The sequence below is a fragment of the Cicer arietinum genome, chromosome 3 (assembly GCF_000331145.2).
Source record: "Cicer arietinum cultivar CDC Frontier isolate Library 1 chromosome 3, Cicar.CDCFrontier_v2.0, whole genome shotgun sequence".
Classification (NCBI taxonomy): Eukaryota; Viridiplantae; Streptophyta; class Magnoliopsida; order Fabales; family Fabaceae; genus Cicer; species Cicer arietinum.
The window spans coordinates 63,464,745-63,487,402 of NC_021162.2; the positions used below are offsets into that span (position 1 = coordinate 63,464,745).

At 23.7% G+C, this 22,658-nt stretch overlaps 1 protein-coding gene across 1 annotated transcript; it reads right to left on the minus strand.

Moving 5' to 3' along the window:
- Positions 1–20,860: 20,860 nt before the first annotated feature.
- On the minus strand, positions 20,861–22,240 carry NAC23 (NAC domain-containing protein). Its single transcript, XM_004492939.4, has 3 exons — positions 21,847–22,240; positions 21,344–21,603; positions 20,861–21,222 (listed from the first exon to the last, which is right to left on the minus strand). Exons 1-3 carry the CDS (start codon positions 22,037–22,039, stop codon positions 21,082–21,084), a joined length of 594 nt encoding a protein of 197 aa, XP_004492996.1. The 5' UTR covers positions 22,040–22,240; the 3' UTR covers positions 20,861–21,081.
- Positions 22,241–22,658: the final 418 nt, after the last annotated feature.

The window sequence follows — 22,658 nt, forward strand, 5'->3', positions numbered from 1 at the left end:
TTAAAAATGCCCTGATCGATGACCATATATATGGTGAATATCAATTTAATCATATAAATATAATAAAAAAATAAGAGGGATTTAAAACGTACTCAATGTATTGTTTAACTTCGGTGTAGTTAATCAAAACGTGAACATGTGCCGCATTAAATACTTTGTCACTTGGCCAGAAAATCGGAAAATCCCTACCAGCATGATGACCAGACAAGCAAAAAACTGATAAAGCATTGTGTGACGTATAACACTATCAGTATCGTTTCTTCCGTTAACTGGTGACAACGTTTCATTGTTGAAATAATGAGAACAAAATTGTGTTGTTTCACGATGTAAGTAAGATGAACAAATTGAGCCCTTAACTCTAGCTTTATTTTTCACCGACCGTTTTGAATAACCCATGTACCTATAATATAAATGAGATGTACAATAAGCTCCATGTATATATATATATATATATCACATTTTAAATGGATACATCCATCTATACTGAACTGGTCCACCAAGCCTAGCTTCACTTGCAATATGCACTGAGAGATGCTCCATGGAATCAAAAAACCCAGGGGGGAATACTTTCTCCAACTTACATAGAATCATCATAATGTCATTTTCCATCTTGATGAGATCTTTATCAATGAGTGTTGAAGAACACAAATTCTTGAAATATTGACTCACTTCAATAAGTGGGTTCAATACATGTGTCGGTAAAGCACTAAAGGCAATAGGAAGTAAACACTCTAAAAATATATGACAATCATGATTTTTCATCCCATGCATCCTCCCATTTTCTACATCAGCACATCTAGCCAAATTAGAACAATAACCGTCAGGTGTCTTCAACTCTTTGATCCAACAATAAACAGATTTGGTTGCATCAGTAGATAAAGTGTAATTCGCACGAGGTTTTAGAGTCTTACCGTTGTGCTCCACCAACAATAAATCTGGTCGTCTGCAATATATACCTATGTCCTTTTCTAGCTTTGTCATTATCTTTTGTTTTCCCTTTCACATTCATCACAATATTAAATATGTTGTCAAATAAATTTTTCTCGATATGCATAACATCGAGATTATGTCTCAAAAGATTATATTTTCAATACGGTAGATTCCAAAAAATAAATCTTTTTTGTTCAATTGTGCCATTGTCCGTAACCTTGTGGTTTATAAGCCACACCATTAACATGAGAAAAATGGTGGGTTTGGAGAGGAGATGAGAGAAGTATGATTAGTATGTTTAGAGACAAATATCCTTTCAAAGACCAAGAGGAAATGAGAAAAGTATGTGACTCGGAGAAGAGTCAGAGAAATAGGGTTAGTATGTTTAGAGGTAATGTAGGGAGAAAATAAAGAGAAAATAGAGAAAAATATTTAGTAGAGTTATTTCATTTTTATTATAAAATAAAGTAAGACCCTCCCTGCTGAAGGTCATGTTTGCACTGGTTAAGGATTGACCTTATTTGGCTAAATCAATCATTCTTGATTAAATTATAACTTAACGTCTCTTAAAAAAAACTAAAAGTAGTATTTTTTTATATAAAATTGTTAAAAATTTTAGGGTTGTCGTGGCCACCCTATGTCCTAGCTCTGCTGCACACCTCTTGAGCAAGGCCAGCAAGGCTTTTCTCGAGTCTAAAAAAATAATCAGTTAATACAAAATATTAATGTACATTTTATCTTATTAATTTTTATGAGATATTTGGTTGTTTTTTTTTTTTTTTTGTAGATGACATAATATAATAACTTACAGAAATTCACATTTAACCGTTAGATCATAGATTCGAACACGGACCATCATGTTCAACCTAACAATATTAGCGTATCAATTGAGTTAGGATTTAAGTACCATTATTTTCATCTTCTTCAAAGTAAAAATACAATATGCATATAAGTGAAAAATGATACACCCAATAAAAGCTTCCACACACTTGTCTTTAACTTTTAACAAAAAAAAAATTTGTCCAAAAAACTTAAGAAAATACTTTTGCCTCTAATAGAAGTTTAAAATAATACACCAATAATTAACACACTTTATTTTTTAACTTTTAAATAACATAATTATACGGCATCAAAAGAGTTTATTCTTTTCAAATGCATACGTTTTCTATATATAAAATAAGAATATTATGATTCCTTGCTTTTGATATATCTTTTTAAATTTATATAATGTTAGTTAATATCAATAACATATTTGAACAAAGATAAATATATTGATATTAATATCGATTGAAAATAAAAACGTTGAATGACATCAAATACAATAAATTCATAAATAATTAATATTGCATCCCCAAAAGCTATAAAAAAATAACAATAAATCATTACTATTAACTTAAAAACCCTTATTTTTAGCTTGGCCTTAAGTTTCAATATATATTGGGTCTACCCTAATAGTTATTAATAATACACCGATACTAATAAGACTGAAACTGCACACTACCATAGAAAAAAAAACACAAAAATAACAGATAAAAAATATTTGTTATTTATAAGTATTAAAAATACATTAGATAAATATTTACAACTGATATATAAAAAATAGACATGACAAATATTTATTTATGGTAAATATGAAAAAATCACTAAATAAATATTTAACGGTGACATATATAAAAACACACAACAAATATTTGCTATTAAGAAGAAAAAAAATTAGACAAATCTTAGTTTTTGATAAGTATTAAAAACACATGCAAAAATATATTTATCAATGATAAATATAAAAAATCAAGTGACAAATACCTGTTAATACATAAAAAAAAATATATGATAAATATTAAAAATATGGGAAAATTTTTTGTCATTAATAATTATAAAAAAAATATGGGATAAATACTTTTTAATGATAAATAAAATGAAATATTTTATTTAATGTCTAAACGATGTACGTATAAAATACAAAAGTAGTCATGACAAAAATAAAATACTTTAATAATAAAACGATTATGATTAATTGAAAGTATAAAAAAAACTTACCACTTACAATATATATATATATATTAAACATAATACATTTGGTTAAATTTTATTATTATTTTTTAGCAATAAAGTTAATAATGTTCTTCATATATGTAATAGTAGTCTAATTTAGTTTTAGTATATGTAACATATTTTTTAAATTTTTTTTCTATAATTTTTTATTCCTTCTCTTTTAGTATGTAATCTCTCGATAAAAAAATGGTGATTTAAAAATTTGTGGCAAATAAAATGTTTTGGTGCAAAACTTAAATGGCGTGTAATTTTAACAATATCTTGGTAATAAAACAAAAAAATAGATTTTAGTTGTGGTGGAGTGTTAATTTAAATTTTAACACATTATAATTATTTATGGATATAATTTTAGAGTTAATTATGTTGAATATTAAATATTTTTAATAATTTAATAATTAGAATTAATTATCAATATAAAAACTCTTTATACTTAAACTCAAAAAAAAATCAAAAAACCTATAAAATGGGGCATCTTCATCATTTTCATTTACACTTTTAAAAACAAAAATAAACTAGTATAAAATCACACATTTTTCACTCATCCTCTCTCTTTATGGTTTATTTCTTCTTTCCTTAAATACCTGTAGGATATCTCTACTTTTTTTTTGTTTTTTTTGTTTTAGTTATCAGAATTAAAATTAAAATAATGTTAAAAATACACTTTATTTTATTGATTAAATTTCATGTGAGTCTAAATAATTTTAAATAAAATTGTGCATCTAAATTGAATAAATTGTTTTTGCTTCTTCTATATTTATTTATTGATTATCATTATTCTCCCGTCATAATAACTGCATATAGTCCTCTATATTATAAATTAATTTACCTTTAGGTTGCTGAGTTTAGTTATTTAGTTTAACCTCCATATAGAAAATATTTTAAATCAAAATCTCCTAAAATAACTTCTGTTTTTGGGATATTTTCTTTGTGGCCCTTCATTCCATTTGGACCACAAATGTGGTGAGGAAAAACAGGAAAAAATCAATAATATCGTGCCACTACATTATTATTCATTCATGTTACTATTTTTGGTGAAATTTCATATTTACTATTTTTTGTATATGTGGGTACAACTAAGCTCATGGATTATTAATATGACACGAAATGAATGGAAGTTAGCTCAACAAATAAGACTGAATTGCATTTATATAAAAAATCATCTAGTTTGTTTCTTAATATATTCTGACAGTTAATTATTTAAAAACATTAATGTATCCTATCTTAGCAGTTGTCAAATGAATGACGTCCACGTCGGAAAATTGTTTCCCTTCAAAATTGTGGTTGGTTAAAAACTGTACTATACTAACAGCATCATTTTTGCATTTCCATGACTCGATGTTACTGCAAGCTCAGTAATTAATGGTATATAGTCATGACTAATAGACATTGGTATTTAACCAATAGATAAATCACTCTAGTTAGAGATGTTCTTGGTAGGTGAAATATTAATCATGAAATACTTTACAAAATATATACTATAGTATTTATTTATTAATCCAGTTCTTTTTTATTTATTTTTTAAATATGTTAGATTCTATCCAGGGATTTTTTTATATATATTTTTTTAAAATATATTAAATTGTTATATTTTAAAAAAATAATATCAAACTGTACTACTTTTTAGAACTACTAGATCATCGAATGTCCGACTTAGTGAATGTTTTTTTTCAATACAATAGAAGGTTGCATCTCCAAGACCATCCATTAGACGTATAAATTTTTTTCTTCACATTTTTACAATTACAAAAATATTTATTTAACAAATAAAAATTATAATATTATTAATAAATTAAAATAAAATTATATTATATTATTATTAATAATAATAAAGTAAATTATATTAATAAAATAAAATTAATTAAATTGAACAAATAAAATACATTAAATTAAATAAAAAATACCACAAATTGAATTAAAAAATTAATACATCAACTTCAAATTTTATTATTTTTATTAATGTTTATTTATTAGATCCATAAGAAGAAAAAAAAAATAAGAGGCAGTTGTTATAACAGTTGTTATAATATAACACGTCGTTTCTTTTGACATATTTATTTAACCGTATTTTTTTTTTCAATTTAATGTAATTTATTTTATTTTATTAATAGTATTTTAATTTTTTAAAATATTTTAATTATTTTTAATTTATTAAATAATCAATAACTCAATTGTTAATAAAATAATATTAAATACTAATTTAACTTGCAAAATAGGATTGAATTATCAAAATAATATAACATGTTATTTATTTTCGTATATATACTTAAACGCGTTAACTTTAATATTTTGTTTGATTTTATTGTTAAAATATTTCATACATTTTAATAATTTAAAAATTAGTTTGAGTTTTTTAGTGAATTAGGAGGCAAAATGACAATATCCTATATTTTTAATAATTAAAATAATAGCTTACGCTATATTAATTGCATATGGTCCTGTATTTATAGGTTAGACCTATTGGTTGATCAGTTTAATTATTTGTTGTAGCCTTCATATAGAAAATCTTTTAATTCAAAATCTCCTAAAATAACTTATAGTTTTTGTGGTATTTTCTTATTTTCCCTTCATTCTATTTGGATCACAGTGATCTTGTGGATAAATTCAATAATAACGTGTCATTACATTATTATTCATTCATATTACTATTTTTGTTTAAGTTTCTTATTACTACTTTTATATATGTCCTTCTGTACAACTACACTATTGAATTATTAATAGAAAAATGTTTGATATACATGTAAAAAGGGGTATACATCTTGAAAAATAAAGAGATAAAAAGAATAAAAAAGAGTGGTGTGATAGTGTGATATATATAACATATTGATGATATAATATAATAGATAGAAATATAAAAATAAAATAAAATGATAAATAAATAAATATAGAAAAATTAAAAATATGTGTGTATTATTGTTGTTATTAATATGACACCGCACGAATGAAAATTAGCTCAACAAATAAGATTGAATTGCATTATATGCAAAATCGTCATTCTTGTTTCTTAATATATTCTGACATCTGATTAATTATTTCAGAAAATTAATGTATCATATTCTTAGGAGTTAGCAGTTGTCAAATAATTTTTCGAAAATACTATGACGACGTTACACGTGAAAATCGCTTCAAAATTGTGGACCAAATTCTACCGCGTGCTAGCATTGGTTAAAAAGAGTACCATAGTTTAATCATAAAAACAGTACTATAGTAGGAGCATTATTTTTGTTTTTCTTGAATCGATGTTAAATCCAATATCAGTAATGGTACATTAGTAGGTGACATATTAATCATACAAAATTGCAACTAAAGACGAACATAACGTTTTCTGAGGTTGAATATTTTCTTCGTTTCACCTTATCCAGATATGATTTTAATATTTAAAATTTACTAATTTATATTCCTATGTTGGTATTAATAGATTATCTTAATTCTTAAATCCTCTATCAAGCTAGATATCATTGCAAGTGAAGTCATTAATCACCGATTGCCTAGATACAATGATCAATGAGTTTGGAAGAAAGGATCTTATAGCTTGTTTATCTACAAAAGTCATTTTAAAATTTTCATTTTCTAAATTTGTGTTCATTTTAAATTACTAACAATAAGATGAAAGACTATGTAATGAATTGTTATGATACAAGAATATAAAATAATAGTTAGGGAGAGTGCATTTTAAAATAACAATGAAAATAATGTTCTAACATTTTCAAACTTTCTTTAATTGTTGAATCTATTTTTAAATCGAAATCAAATCTAAACAATTTAATTTATTTTTTCATATTCTAAATCGAAAGTAAGATGTTAATAATTTCAATTTCAAAAATTCCTCTCGGCAAATGCAACATTAATGTAGATAGTTAATTTAATAGAAATCTATAAGATATGTAAACATTAAAAAAAAAAAAAAACAATGAAATATTTAAGAGAATTTAATATAATATAAAATAAGTTAGTCACTTGTTTGATCTATAACATATAAAAATTAATGAATTTTAAAAGAATATTTAGTATACTCAAGATTTGTATCAATTCATAGGGATTTTTCACTATAAATAAATAATAAATTTGTCTATTGTCAATGTTGAAGGTGAGTTGGTGTTTTTCTTTTCTTTATGGTTTCTTATTTAGAATGTTTGAAACTTGGATTATAAAAGGCTAAATGTTTAATTTAAATTAAAATAGGAAAGAATATTGTACTAAAATATATGTTTTGGTTCTTTTTTTTATATAAGAGACAATTAAATCGGTAAAAATTAATCTATATAATTTAGATTTGGAGTAATTATATTATTAAAATTATTTTAATATGATAATTATAATTTGTTTTGTAAATACTTTATGTTAAGTATATATATATATATATATATAGTTTAAAAAAAATTGATGTCCTTAACAGTTTAAGACATTCTTCAGCCAAACTTCTCAAACACCCTCTAGACCCCCTACATGGGTGTTATAGTACTTATAATGGTGACAATAAAACATTTATTTTTTGCTTTGTCTTAATTTTGGATACTGACTATAAACTTTTTATTTCAAGAAGTTTATTAACTATTTAAATTTAAGTATAATTGGATCGTTTTTTTTTTTACTAATTTACGAATAAATAAAATAATTTACATAACGTCAATAAAAAATGACGTTATGTAAACTATTCTAATTCGTAAAATTTGTAAGATTTTTCACTATATATACAATAAAACCTTATATGTTTTTAGTGCTTTGAAATTATCAACCTTAATCTTTACATTCTTTATTATAGCAAATAATATAAGGTTGTTTTGAGATCGATTTTCACTAAAGTAATTATGAGTGAATGATATATAAGATCTGAAGATCTATTGAAGAGATATGAAGTATATTTCCATCTAAGAGATCTCGATTCATCAAGCACATAAGCAAGTGAATTATGATTGTAGTAAAGTATCTTGTCTTGAAGCTTTGATTCCTTTTGTATTTATAAATAGGAGAACCTTCTAGCATGTTTGAAGTCTTCATATGACCATTAGACACATTTCCAAGGACAACAAATGAATATTATGATCTTTTTATTAAATCTTAGAATTAACTTTCTCCCATATTTTGAGTTGCATGAAAAAAGTGAGACAAAAGTATGTGAATTAGTAATATTGTTTAAGGTGTTGTCTTCTACACCTTATTAGTCTTAAAAAAATTATTTATTACATTAATAAATATAAAAATGTATTGATATATCATATTTTAAAGAGACAACTAATTATATAGATAGAGATGAATTAATTCATCAAAATAAAATAAAAAAATTTATTGAGGTAAAATATATTATAAAAAATTATTTCTAAAAATATTAATCATAAATATATAAAATTTCATTAGATTAAAAAAATAATCACTTAATACTAAATATTAATGTGGATTTTATCTCATTAATTTTTATGAGATACTTAATATTTTTTATAGATGAAATAATATAATTATCAACAGAAATTCACATCTAACCGTGAGATCATAGATTCGAACATTGACTATGATGTTCAACCTAACAATATCAGCATATCAGTTGAATTATGATTTTAAGTACCATTATATTATCTTATGCATATAAGTGAAAAATTATGATACATCCAATAAAAGCTTACACACCCTTGTCTATAATTTTTAACAACAACAAAATTGTCCAAAAAAAATTAAGAAAAAACTTTTGTCTCTAATAGAAGTTTAAAATAATACACCAATAATTAACACACTTTATTTTTTACTTTTTAAATAACATACTTAATTAGACAGTATCAAAAGACTTTATTCCTTTCAAATGCATACGTTTTCTATATATAAAATAAGAATATTTATGATTCCTTGCTTTTGATATATCCTTTTAAAATTAATACAATCTTAGTTAATATCAATAATATATTTGAACAAAGATAAATATATTAACATTAATACCGATTGAAAATAAAAACGTTGAATGACATCAAATACAATAAATTAATAAATAATTAATATTGCATCCCAAAAAGCTAAAAAAAATTAACAATAATATAATAATTTTAATAAATCATTACTATTAACTTAAAAAACCCTTGTTTTTGACTTGGCCTTAAGTTTGAATATAGATTGGGTCTACCCTAACAGTTATTAATTATACACCGATATTAATAAGACTGAAACTGCACACTTCAAATTCAACCATAGAAAAAAAAAACACAAAAAACACAAAAATCATAAATAATAAATATTTGTTTTTTTATAAATATTAGAAATACATTTGATAAATATTTATAACTGATGCGTAAAAAAAAAGACAAAAAAATATTTATTTATGATAGATATAAAAAAATCAATAGACAAAAAAAAAAGACAAAAAAATATTTATTTATGATAGATATAAAAAAATCAATAGACAAATATTTGACGGTGACACATAAAAAATACACGACAAATATTTGTTATTAATAAAAATAAAAAGTATTAGACAAAATCTTAGTCATTGATAAGTATTAAAAACACATGGGAAAATATATTTATCAATTATAAATATAAAAAAATCAAGAAACAAATATTTGTCATTGATACATAAAAAAATATATGATAAATATTAAAAATTATCGGACAAATTTTTATTATTAATAATTATTAAAAAAATACAGGACAAATATTTATTATTGATAAATAAAATTAAATGTTTTGTTTAATGTCTAAACGATAAACATATAAAATACCAACGACACGTCATTCACGTCTCTTGATGGTTTTTTTAAAAAAATTAATTAATTTTTTAGTTTAATTTTGATGCACTGACATTATAAAATAATTTATACAATTGACAAATCATAATCAATTATGTAGGCGATTTTATAAGTAGTCATAACAAAAATCAAACATTTTGATAATAAGACGGTTATGACTAATTGAAAGTGTGAAAAAATTTACCAGTTACAATATATATACATTTTGTTAAATTTTATTATTATTTTTAGTAATGAAGTTAATAATGTTTTTCGTCTATGTAATATTAGTCTAATTTAGTTTTAGTCTATGTAATATTATATGTAACATATTTTTTAAAATTCTTTTCTTCTAGTATGTAATATCATCTCTCGATAAAAAATGGTGATTTAAAAATCTGTGACAAATAAATTGTTTTGGTGCAAAACTTAAATCGCGTGTCATTTTAACAATATCTTAGTAATAAAACAAAAAAAAAAAAAAGATTTTAGTTGTGGTGGACTGTTGTTAATTTAAAATTTAACACATTATATAATTATTTATAGATATCATTTTAGAGTTAATTATATTAAATGTCAAATATTTTTATTATAATTGATTGTCAATATAAAAATTCATTATACTTAAACCCAAAAAAACAAAAAACAAAACCCATAAAATCGGGTATCTTCTCCTTTTCATTTAAACTCTTTTAACAACAAAAACAAACTAATACAAAATCACACATTTCTCACTCATTGTCTCTCTTTATGTTTTATTTCTTCTTTACTTAAATACTTCTGGGATTTCTCTTATTTCTTTGCGGTTATCGGAATTAAAATTAAAATAATATTAAGAACACACTTTTTTTTATTGATTAAAATTCATGTGAGTTTAAACAACATTTTAATAAAACTCACACAATTTAGTTAGATCTATGTGAATTTTAAATAATATAAGAGAGTATGTTGAAATGTATATTATAAAGAGTATTGTTAGCACTCATTTTAAAATAAACTCCCTCTAATCACAAATAAAAATAAAAGTCAAAATGTCTTTGGTTCAAAATTCAAATATTTTTTACTTTTGTTTATATTTATGTTTTTTTTTCTTCTAAAAAATTTAAAAAGTTATATGTTCCATTATTCATTACAAAAATATTATAAAATAACAAGATACAATAGTTTTCACCTACTTTCCACAAAGCTAAAATATATAATCAAATATATATTTATTGATTATCATTGTTGACACATCCTTAATTTTTAAGAATATAAGGTGGTTACGACCACTCTAAAATTTTTAATAATTTTTTAAAATAATACTATTGTTTTTATTTTATTTATATAGATATTTTATTTGTTATAAGAATTTTTTTTTTAAAAAAAAGAGAGATATTTGAGTTATAATTTTTTCAATAACAATTGATGTATTTGATATATTTGATGAACGAAATCATGTTCGAACTTTACTATTGTGCAAGTGATCTAAAATTTTACATTTGTATTTTTTATACTCAAAGTCAACTGTAGAATTGTGATCTTACATATAATTTGGAGAAAACTTTTACAATAAATTTGATTGAATTTATGGAAATAGTTAAATTTTATATAAAAAGAATATTTATATTAAAAAAAATTGAAAAATAAATAATTATTAATTGTGAAAAAGTTGTGAAAATCAAACTATATAAATTTATAAGATAATTGTGATTTAACATAGGTTAATCAGTGATGAATTTCAACTAGACATGACATAATATATGTTAATTAATATAGATATTATAGTATATATTGTTATAATTTTGGGATCTATAATCGGTTTATTTTATGAGTAGAAGTGTGTTTTTATGAGTTGAATTGTGATTGTTGAGTTATCATCGAGATATATCTTTGAGTCTAATATGTGAAGATGACATGTTATATGTTCATCTTTTCTTGTTATACGAATTAATCTAATTAAATTACATGTATCATGTAGATTGTATTATATAAATTGATATGTGTAGATCTTTATTGTATAATGTAGATTGATATGTGTATATGCACTAAAATTTATTTTATCATTTTTTTTAATTATTAAAACTGTATTTTTTTATTAGGCTCAATTTTTAAAATTAGAACAAAGTCTTCAGAATCTTTAAGATGAATCAAATACACAAATTTTTGTTGACTAAATTATAATTCACATGTCTATTATAAAAAAAGTGGATGGAATAATTTATAAAAAAATTACAAAACAACTACTGTAATTATAAAATAAAATAATTTTTCCAACCTAAATTCCAACTAATTTTAATTATTAAAAAATGTAAAACAAAATCTGATCTACTACCTCTCTCTCTCTGATATATATTTATAAATTTACAACTTAAAATTCTAATACAATATTATATTTTTTATTTATATATTAAAATTATAAAATTTCGATCACACCAATATTTTTGTTCACTACTAATAAAAAGTTCGTAATATCCCATCATAATAACTGCATATAGTCCTCTATATTATAAATTAATTTACCTTTTGGTTGCTGAGTTTAATTATTTATTCTTAACCGCCTTATAGAAAATCTTTTAAATCAAAATCTCCTAACATAACTTTTGATTTTGGGATATTTTCTTTGTGGTCCTTCGTTCCATTTGGACCACAAAGGTGAAATTATTATTCATTCATATGACTATTTGGTGAAATTTCATGTAGAAAATCTTTTAAACCAATAATATCGCGTCACCACATTACTCATATTACTTTTATTTGGTGAAATTTCATATTTACTATTTTTATACGTCGGTACAACTAAGCTCATGGATTATTAATATGACACCACACGAATGGAAGTTAGCTCAACAAATAAGATTGAATTGCATTTATATGATTCTTAATATATTCTGACAGTTAATTATTTCAAAACATTAATGTATCCTATCTTAGCAGTTGTCAAATAATTTTCGGAAACCATTAGTAGTAGACTATGAATGACGTCACGTCGGAAAATTGTTTCCCTTCGAAAATGTGGTTGGTTAAAAACTGTACTGTATTAAGAGCATCATTTTTGCTTTTTCCATGATTCGATGTTACTACAAGCTCAGTAATTAATGGTATATAGTCATGGCTAATAGACATTGGTTTTTAACCAATATTATAAATCACTCCAGTTAGAGATGTTTTTGGTAGGTGAAATATTAATCATGAAATACTTTACAAAATATATATACTATAGTATCTATTTATTAATCCAGCTTTTTTTTCGCAAACATGTTAGATTCTATCGAATGTTATTAGAAAAAGATTTTTAAGATAAATATACTCGTGTTTCCTTCACCTTTTAAGATAATAATACTACAAATATTTAAATTTATTAATTTTAATTTCATTTTTTATTAAAAATTATGATAATATATTTTTAAATAAAGTGTCATATAATTTAGTAATGTAGAAATATCAATGTTTATATATTAGAAAAAAACTTTTTAAATTTTTATTTTTATCTACAAAATTATTTATTAATTTTTAAAATTTAATTAATAAAACGTATACAATAATTTATCAAGACAATTCTACAATATCAAATCACATATTATATTATTTAAAATATATAAAATTAAAGAATTTTAAAATGAGAAAATAATTTTAGGCAACTAAGCCGAATATTTAAATAAGAGAGTGAAGACAAGAACACAAATGATGAAATCAAATATGTGGTTATTTTTAATAGGTGGAATTGAGTGAATTGTGTGTGGTGTAATGTAAGGGGTCCATGAACTTTTGGGTTTGGATACTAAAAGTGAATGGTAGATGATTCATTAAAATATGGTATGCAGAGTAGATCATTGGTTGTAAAGACAATGAAACACGTGTCAGTTTCTGGTTAGTCTTTTCGAAATTAATTCTTGCGCATAGTGTGGTGGATAGATTTTCATTATGGATAAGTATCTAAAAACTATTCAAAATTTTAATGACCACGACAAAAGCTGTTTTATGTAAGTAGAAATTTTGTTGAGACACTTGGCATGACAACATATTAAGACTCGAATTGAAGGTGTTGCTCTATGTAGTCTCAACTTATGCATACATTTGAAATATTATATGACAAATACGAAATTATAAAGAAGAAGAAGTTTAAAATTAAATATATAGTAATGGTACATTAGTAGGTAAAATATTAATCATAAAAAACTGTAACTAAACACGAACATAACGTTTTTATGATGTTGAATATTTTCTTTATTTTAACTACGTTCTAAATTCATGTTATTGAGATAGAATTTCAATATGTAAAATTTATGAAATTATATTCTTATGTGTCAAAAATAAAATAATTTATTGATAGATTTGAAATTTAGTAAATTCATACTAGAGTCTTAGTTAATATGGATAGATTCGAGAATTTAAGGTAAATTTATGTGAATTTAGATTGAATAGCTTTTTTATTTTTATTTTAAAATTTGATCTAATTTTTGAAATTCAACCTTTTTGTTTTCTCCAACACATTTTATTTTTTCACTTTTGTGTATTTAACTATCTCATTTTCTTATATCGTACCCATCTTAAATAATACGAATTTACTTCAAAACTGAGTTTAACAAATTTGAAATTCACCCTTTTTCTTTTAACCATATTATTTATTAATGCAACTTTTTTTCCTAAACATGCAAGATGTGTAATTAGGAAAAGATTTTTAAGAAAAACATATTGGTCTTTCCCTCAACTCTCAAAATAGCAATGTAAATATTTATGTTTAATTGTAATTTATATCTTCTATTTTTATTTTGATCACAAAGTTGGATTTTTTATTTTAAAATTGTTGTGTTTTGATTTCTTTTTCGTATTTTTTGCTAAAAAAATATGATTCAGAATATTTTACTAAAAAAATATGATGTCACATATTTTAAATTACATATCATATAATCCAATAATATAAAATGATATTGCAATAAAATCTTCTAAAAAAATTTATCTATTACTTCAAAAATTATTTATTAATTTTTATGATTTAAATAATAACAAATATATAATTAATCTATCTAGATAATTCTATATTATTAAATCATATATCACATTATTTTAAATACATATCATATTATTATTTTGGCTAAATTATATTTGTGGTCCTTTAACTTAATTTCAGGTAACGTTTTAGTCTTTTATCTTTTTTTTCCCCGACTTGGTCCTTTATTCCTAAAAATATCAAATAAAGTATGAAAATATGAGTTTATTTGAAGATTTGCGTTACGAATTTGATGAAATTTGTATTATATTGAAGAATATAATTAATTTTATGAGTTTTGATTGAATTTTGTTTTTTGAATTTTTGTATAAAAAAGGATATCATTGTTGAAATTTTAAAACATAAAATATCAAATTGTCACTTAAAATTAAAATAAAGGACCAAGTCGGAAAAAAAAAAAGATAAAGGACTAAAACGTTACCTGAAGTTAAGTTAAAGGACCACAAATGTAATTTAGCCTATTATTTTTGTGTTAAGAAATTTACAGAAATATTTAAACTTAAAGGATTTTAAAATAAGAACCAAATTTTGGTAAAAAATTTAGACCGTATTTAAATATGAAAGTGAAGACAAGAATAGAAATGATGAAATCAATATGTTGGATATTTTTAATGGATGGAATTGAGTGAATTGTGTGTGCTGTAAGGTCGTTAAAAGTGGATGGTAGATGTTTCATTAAAATGTTGTATGCAAGAATGTGTCATTGGTTGTGAAAACAAGGACACATGTGCTTCTGTCTCCTTAGTCTTTTCGAAATTAATTCTTATGCTCATAGTATGCTTTTGTGGTAGATATATATGTCATCGTCGATAGTAATTGAAAATTATTTAAAATTTCAATGCAACAAACATTGTTTCATAAAATCTGTCATAAGAAAAAAAAATTCTCATAAAAGAACAGGTGTATGATTTTTGTTATTCTCACAGTTGAGAGAACCGTGATTTAATTAATTCTAAAATTTAACTTGTTTAAATTTTTATCTTTTGAATAATAACACCAATAAATATTATAATTTTTAATAACTTTTGAATATCATTATAATTATATTTAGGTTGGTTTCTTCAAACTCGATATACTTTGATTTGGTTTTATGGAGTGTCATCATTAACTTTACCACTTATTCAATTTGAATCTTTAGTTATTAATTGAAATTATTTTATCTCTAAATTCAATTAGGAGGAATAAAACATAATTTGTATTAGATTGTAAAAGTTATGCTAAATTTTCCACCAAACTTGTTTCAAAAGTAAAATAGTTAGACACGATTTATTTCATTTAAAATTTATTTTTAATCAAATCAACTTTATAAAATTAAGTTTATTCAAAATACATTTATATTAAAAGTTCACTAATACAAAAACTATAAGAGTCGTGTTAACAAGGAACTTCGTCTTAAAAAGAGAAAATATTGAACCCATAACAGTCTAATTCACAACTTTTAATGAAAAAAAAATATATATTAAAGCAACATGACTAAATATAACTCATTTTTAATCGATCATTATATCTCCTCCAAAGTAGATCTATTAGGTCAGAGAAACAAAGTCAACAACAAGATATGGGTTTAACGTCGAGGTGGACAGAGACAACGAGGAGGTATCAACATAAGAGAGGGAGACTTGATTTCTCTGATATTTTTTGTTATTACATTATTTTCTTTCTTGTATAATTTTTATTTTATTTATTTATTTATTTATTTGATTTTTAATTTTTTGAATAAGATAGAGGTTGTTCAATGAGTGGATGGAAGAAATTCGGTATCTATGAAACATTTATTTTGAAAGATAAATATCATCGTTCTTTTTTCTTTACCTCACAAAAAACTCATGATAAAACTCACAAAGTATTATGTTATTTTGATAAGAGTTATGATATTTGAACACATAAATCAAACATGTTATATATATCGTATAAAACATATTGAGATTGTGTGTGGTCCAATTCTAAAGAGAGAGAAAAAAATAGAATAAGTATGAATCGAGTGGCATAAAGTCCAAAGAATATTTCGAGTAAATAGACAAATGGTAAATGTCAATCAAATTAATTCCTGAATTTTACAAATTAACAAATATATAGTTGAAATTTTAAAATATTAATCAAAATAATGCATATTGAAATTTTTATCGTTAGAGATTATAATATGAAATATTAGTTGAATATTTAACTCTTTCACATTAACCTCATGTTAAGACCAACGTAAATTAATTTTCAATGAAATTTAAATCGTTCATCAGGGTCGACTCAAGATATAAGGAGACCTAAAGCGAATTTTATTACAATGAACTTTAGAGTTTAAAATAGTATTTTTAGTAAAATTACTAAATAAAACTTGAAAATATATTTTTTAGATACTTTAGAACAAAAAATTATTTATTAAATTTATATAATCTTAATTGATTTTATAAAAATACTGTCTTTTTTTTTTAATTAAGTCAATTAATTTAACATTTGTCACGACAATATTAATTTTAGATAACATTTTATTAGTTTTAGATTTAAAAATATTAGAATACGAAACCTTCTTATTAAGTGGAAAACTTTTTGGAGACCTTTTTATTAAGTAAATTTTTTTTTTCATGTAAAACTAAAAGCAATTGCTAATATTGATATCAAATATAGATAAGTCATTTACTCAATTACACTATCACGTTAAAATATTTAACGTTAAAAGTTTATCTAATAATTATTTTTGTTGATATTTTATAAGTATTTTACATAATATTACAATAGTACTACCAACGAAATGCGCTATATTTATTTGGTTATTACAATTTTTTTTTTTTTTATCAAATTACCTATAATTGGTTAGTTTTGTCTACTTTCTTCAAAGTTCCTGCAGCAGATTTTCGCCCTATATAGCGGCACTCATTTCTCACTTCAAAAATAAATGGCATATTCACTCAATACAATGGTTTTTCAGGGATCAAATTAGCATATAGCAGCACTCATACTATATCATTATTGCATAAAAAAATGGTAAGGTATTATAGCTGAACAAACACCATCAAATAAATCACATTATAATAGCAACTTCATTAAATATTGGAATAATATAATTAGAACACAAAATTTGATTCAAAATATTACATAGATACATTATTTTGATATTTTATGAAAAAATAAAATATTACCTCTATTGTATATTATACAATTTGTATATCTGTCATATTTTATGATAAATTTAATATTCTATAATAACATTAAAAAAGAAAAATCTTTATCTATTGTCCAACACCTTCATTTCCAAAATTTAACATCAAACCTATTCATTTAATAACCACCTATATAAGGTTAACTTGTCCTTTTATTGGTCACTTTAAGCTTTGGTGTCATGAGATAGCATTGATCTTTCCAGAATTAACACGTGAAAAATGGTTATCTAACAATATGAGTTTATAAATACAATATTATTTGAGTTTTTAAATACTAGTGTGATTTTTTTTTTAATAGAAATCGTGGATATTAATTGAACTCTTTTTTATTATATAACCACTTTTGATACATATAAGTTATACTAGAGATGAATCTAAGAATAAAATAACGATATAACATTAACTATTAGTCTATCATCACTATGCAAACAATTAAAGCTACAAAAACTATATATCTCATGTTATATAAAGAAACTGAGGACTTCTTAATAACTATAAATTATATCTCTTTAGTGTTTTAATGTTTTGGAATTCTTGTATGATTTTTTATTTTTTATATTATCAAATATTTGTGTATATATGAGCAAATTTCAACAATTTGTCTCTTAGATGTTGAATATATTTGATTATTCACGAACAAAAGACAATACATAATTTTTAATGAGAACAAAAATTGAAAATGTTCACAATTAATAACAACATAATAAGTCAGTCGAACAACAACCCGCAATTGGATCGACACATAGATTCGTCCCTAAGTTCGTATTGATTAATAAAATTAATGTCCAAGCCAATGCTTAACGACACAAAAAAAATTAATAAGGTAAAAAAAATTATATTCAAAATTTTGGTGAACATGGTATCTAACACCGAATCATTCAATATCGTATTATTTTTTTATATTAAATTATTTTAAATTAAATTAAAATTTTGAATTAACATTTTCTTTAAGGTATACTCCAACAAACAAAAATTTGTCTAAAATTTATTTGTGATTTTAAGAAACTCCAAGTTTACGTAACTGCACTATGAGCGTGATTTGCCATTTTTGCAAACACGAGAGTAAAAGCTTACAAATCTTATATATTTTTTACTTTAAAATCTAAATTATCAAAATCTTAAATTTCATAGATCTATCGGGAGCCATTCATGATATGATTAATGCACCGAAATCAAGAACGGTGACATGAGTAATAAAATTCAAGTTTCATATTGATTAGAGATAATGTCTAATAAAAACATATAAAACTTGGACATTAATGACAACTTATAAAGCTTAAACATTAATTTCTTTCCTTAATGTCACTATTATCGTTATATTTTGATGTTAGTGACGTGGGAATTTTACAAGTGATGATGTTAGTAAGAAAGATTCTACTATCATTGCTGCAAGAAACTTTGTTCGGTTCTCCTTTTGTTACCTTTATTTTTTTTTAGAAATTCTCCTTTATTACTTTTTTAAACAAAGATAGTTTTTTTCTATTTATTTTTCTTTAGACTAGATATGTTCATATTTAGATATGTCACATTGAGTCCTCTTACGTCTAAACACAATCTTCAAAAGTATACCTACTTTATTTATTGTATGTATTTAGTTATAAATACGGATAATCAATTAACAAATTTTTAATCTCAATCTCTAAAATTAGATCAAATAATGAATTGCCAAAATAAATATATTAAATAGCATGAGATCTAATACAACTTTAATATCATTTACATTGTTATCTTTAATTTTATTATAATATTATGTTAAATGAACTAACTCTTGAAACGAGGTACATAGTTATCCAAAAATTTAGGAACCTTAGATAAAATTTCAACAATTCAATTCAACAACAACAAAAAAAAATATAATTAATTAATGCTGTCCAGCACCACTCTTAATTAAGAAGAAAAGAGATTCAAGTGGAAAGAATTTGATGGTTTCAAGAAGCATGAATATATTTCTAGATAGTTTACATCTTAGACATTATTGATAAGAATCTTATGCTCAATAGTCACGAAGAGGGTTGCGTTATCCTAGTTTGGAAGAATCATAATAATAAGAATATTTTGTGCGTTGTTAGCTTCACTAATTAACTCAACCAAAGCCAATTTTTATAATTCAAATATGCTTATCATGACGAATATTTTTGCACGATAATGCATCAAGAAAAAATTATAGTCCAGAGAGACCATAAATTGATAGACATATTAATATATATGTTTAATTTTTAAAATACTAAGGGAACTATCAATCATTTAACTAACATGCATACATTTAAAGTAAACTATAAAAACAAAATTTGCCTCGTTAGCATCTTATTCACGAGAAGAAAACTTTATTGTGAATAAGTTATAATTGATGTGGACTTTTTTTATGGCACATAATTTTATTCCTTGAACCATATATACTCTCAAAGATTTTGGAAAAGAAAAGAAAAAAATGTACTTTGCTTATATCCTCACTTCCACCAAGAATAATAATTCTTAATTTCCTCTTATAAATAATTAATTCGTAAATGAAGAAGTAAAAGAAGGATTCCCTCTAAACTATACCATACTTGTGGTGGTGACGCTTGTTTGCTTATTCAAAGGGAATCGCTTATTTTCATAAAGCTTATGATTAGATAATAAAGAACTTTTTTTCTTCTTTCATTTGATGCCCCTTTTTGTACACATTGTTTGGATTACTAATATCATTAAAAAAAAAACTCTTTTTTTTTCTAAAAAAACTTTTTTTTTATTATATGAGTTGTGAATAGTATTTATCGATTTCGTAGATAAAAACTGGTTTATAAATCTTTAATTTGGACCACATATCTCAACTACAAGACTTAAACATGAAACCTTAGTTAAAAAATCAAATTTGGTTCAATTAATTTAAGGAGAGCACACACTCCACAAGATTAAACTATTTTAAATAAAAAATTGTACTGACATAAATGGTTATAGAAAATCATTGGCCTTTTAATAACTAAAGTTATAATCATTTCTGAGCAAAAATCAGTATAATTTAGTCAGAAACAATGCAGATGAATAGAGGAGAATACCGTCAAAATATTAAATAGTTGTTTATTCATATTCATGAGTCCAAATACAAAACTCATTAATTTTCTGAAAAACCAAAAACACATGCAATAAAATAAAAGATGGTCTAGTCCATATTATAATTAAATTCCTTAAAAACTAAAAATAAAAAATAAAACACTGATCAATGGCAACTATTAATCTTTAGAACTGAATGCAAAGCCTTGAATAAAAAGATTGTTCAAGGAGACATTGGAGGTGGAGGGGGACAGGCAGTTGCATCTTCCATTGTGAAATCAATCACAACTGGTCTGATGATGTTATTCCTCAAAGGTTTTTCCAACTTCCTCTTAAATATGCGATATGCACCAACAGCTGATATCTGCATTAAAATTTGAGTTCAAAATTCAGTGACCATTTACTCATAACTATATAAATAACACAAAAAGGTTCCAACTTTGCACAAAATAAGCTGAAAATTAAAAACAGAACAAATTGGTTACCTTAGTTGGTTGAATTACTGTGGTGAGACGAAACTCATGCATCATCCATCTTGTCATGATGTGTTGGTTACCCTGTTTTTTCCACCAGAAAACAAGGGTGTTCTTCTTACCAACAAAGAATTGACTAGGGAGATCAAGTTCCATGTTTTTTTCAATGGTTCTCCATTCACCATTTCCAGCAGGTCTTATATCCATGTTGTCAAATTCACGTTGCCTTATGTCAAAGAAATAGTACCTCCTGTCCTTGAAAGCATTCAAATCTGCAACACACAAAAATTAAAACACATATATAAAAGAGTGTAATGTTGATTCTCAAACTGAACAAAATAATTCATAAAAGATTAAAGGGGTTGAAGAACACTAGGAAATTTTCAATTGGGTCATGGAAAAATTTGATTTTTTTTTAAACAAGACACAATGTTAATTGAAAAAAATTAAAGGGCTAAAACAACTTTTTTTTTAAAAAAAAAAATTAATGTTTATTAAATTGTAATTTAACAAACCTCCTGGCAGCAACCATGGCTCAGTCTGAAACACATCAAAGTCAAGAATGGCATGATATGGAAGAGTTAAATTATAGACCTTTTTCTTGAGGTAAAAACACACAAGAACATCATCAGTTGGATCAAACCTGTATCCAACAGGTAACCTACGACAATCTGGTTGGTCGAACTCAGCTAAGAAGTCCAAAGCCATCAATGTCAACCAAAAGACTTAACTCTATGTTAAAAAAATGTTCTTTGTGATGAATCTGATGAGCCAAGGCATCTTCTTAGGACTTCAATTTATAGGTAGAAGACATGCAGTGTCTTCAATGTATTGAACGTGAGAGAGAGAAACAGGGAGAAGATTTAGAGAGAGAGAGAGAATTTAAGACACAAAGACAAAAATAAGGAAAGAATGTAGTTTTTTTCTTTATTTTTATTTTTTTCCTTTCCAAATATTCAACTACGGTGCATCATATATATATATATAATGTATGTAGCCCAATGGTTGTATTTCATGGTGAAGTAGGGAAGAAGCAACCTATCAATTTAGTATATATAAAATTTCAAGACATGTCAATTAAGCTCATACAATTATTAATATTCTAAAATAGTTTTTTAATTTAAAAATGTTTGTATATAAAAATAAAAAAAACTTGACATATCTAGTGTAACAAAATTCTGTAAAACAATTGATTTTTTCATCAAGTACCAAAATTGTCCTTCATTTCATGTTCACATTTTTTAAAATGAAATATTTATTCTTTATACAATTAAATAAAGGGTGATTTAAATAATGAAATTTAACTTTTAAATGAGATTAATAAGAT

Bases quoted from the DNA above. Each gene is read 5' to 3' on its own strand.
- NAC23 (XM_004492939.4), bottom strand. From the start codon at position 22,039: ATGGCTTTGGACTTCTTAGCTGAGTTCGACCAACCAGATTGTCGTAGG. The intron at 21,604-21,846 runs GTTTGTTAAATT...TGTGTGTTGCAG, and splicing joins GCCATGGTTGCTGCCAGGAG to ATTTGAATGCTTTCAAGGAC. The intron at 21,223-21,343 runs GTAACCAATTTG...ATTTTAATGCAG, and splicing joins CAGTAATTCAACCAACTAAG to ATATCAGCTGTTGGTGCATA.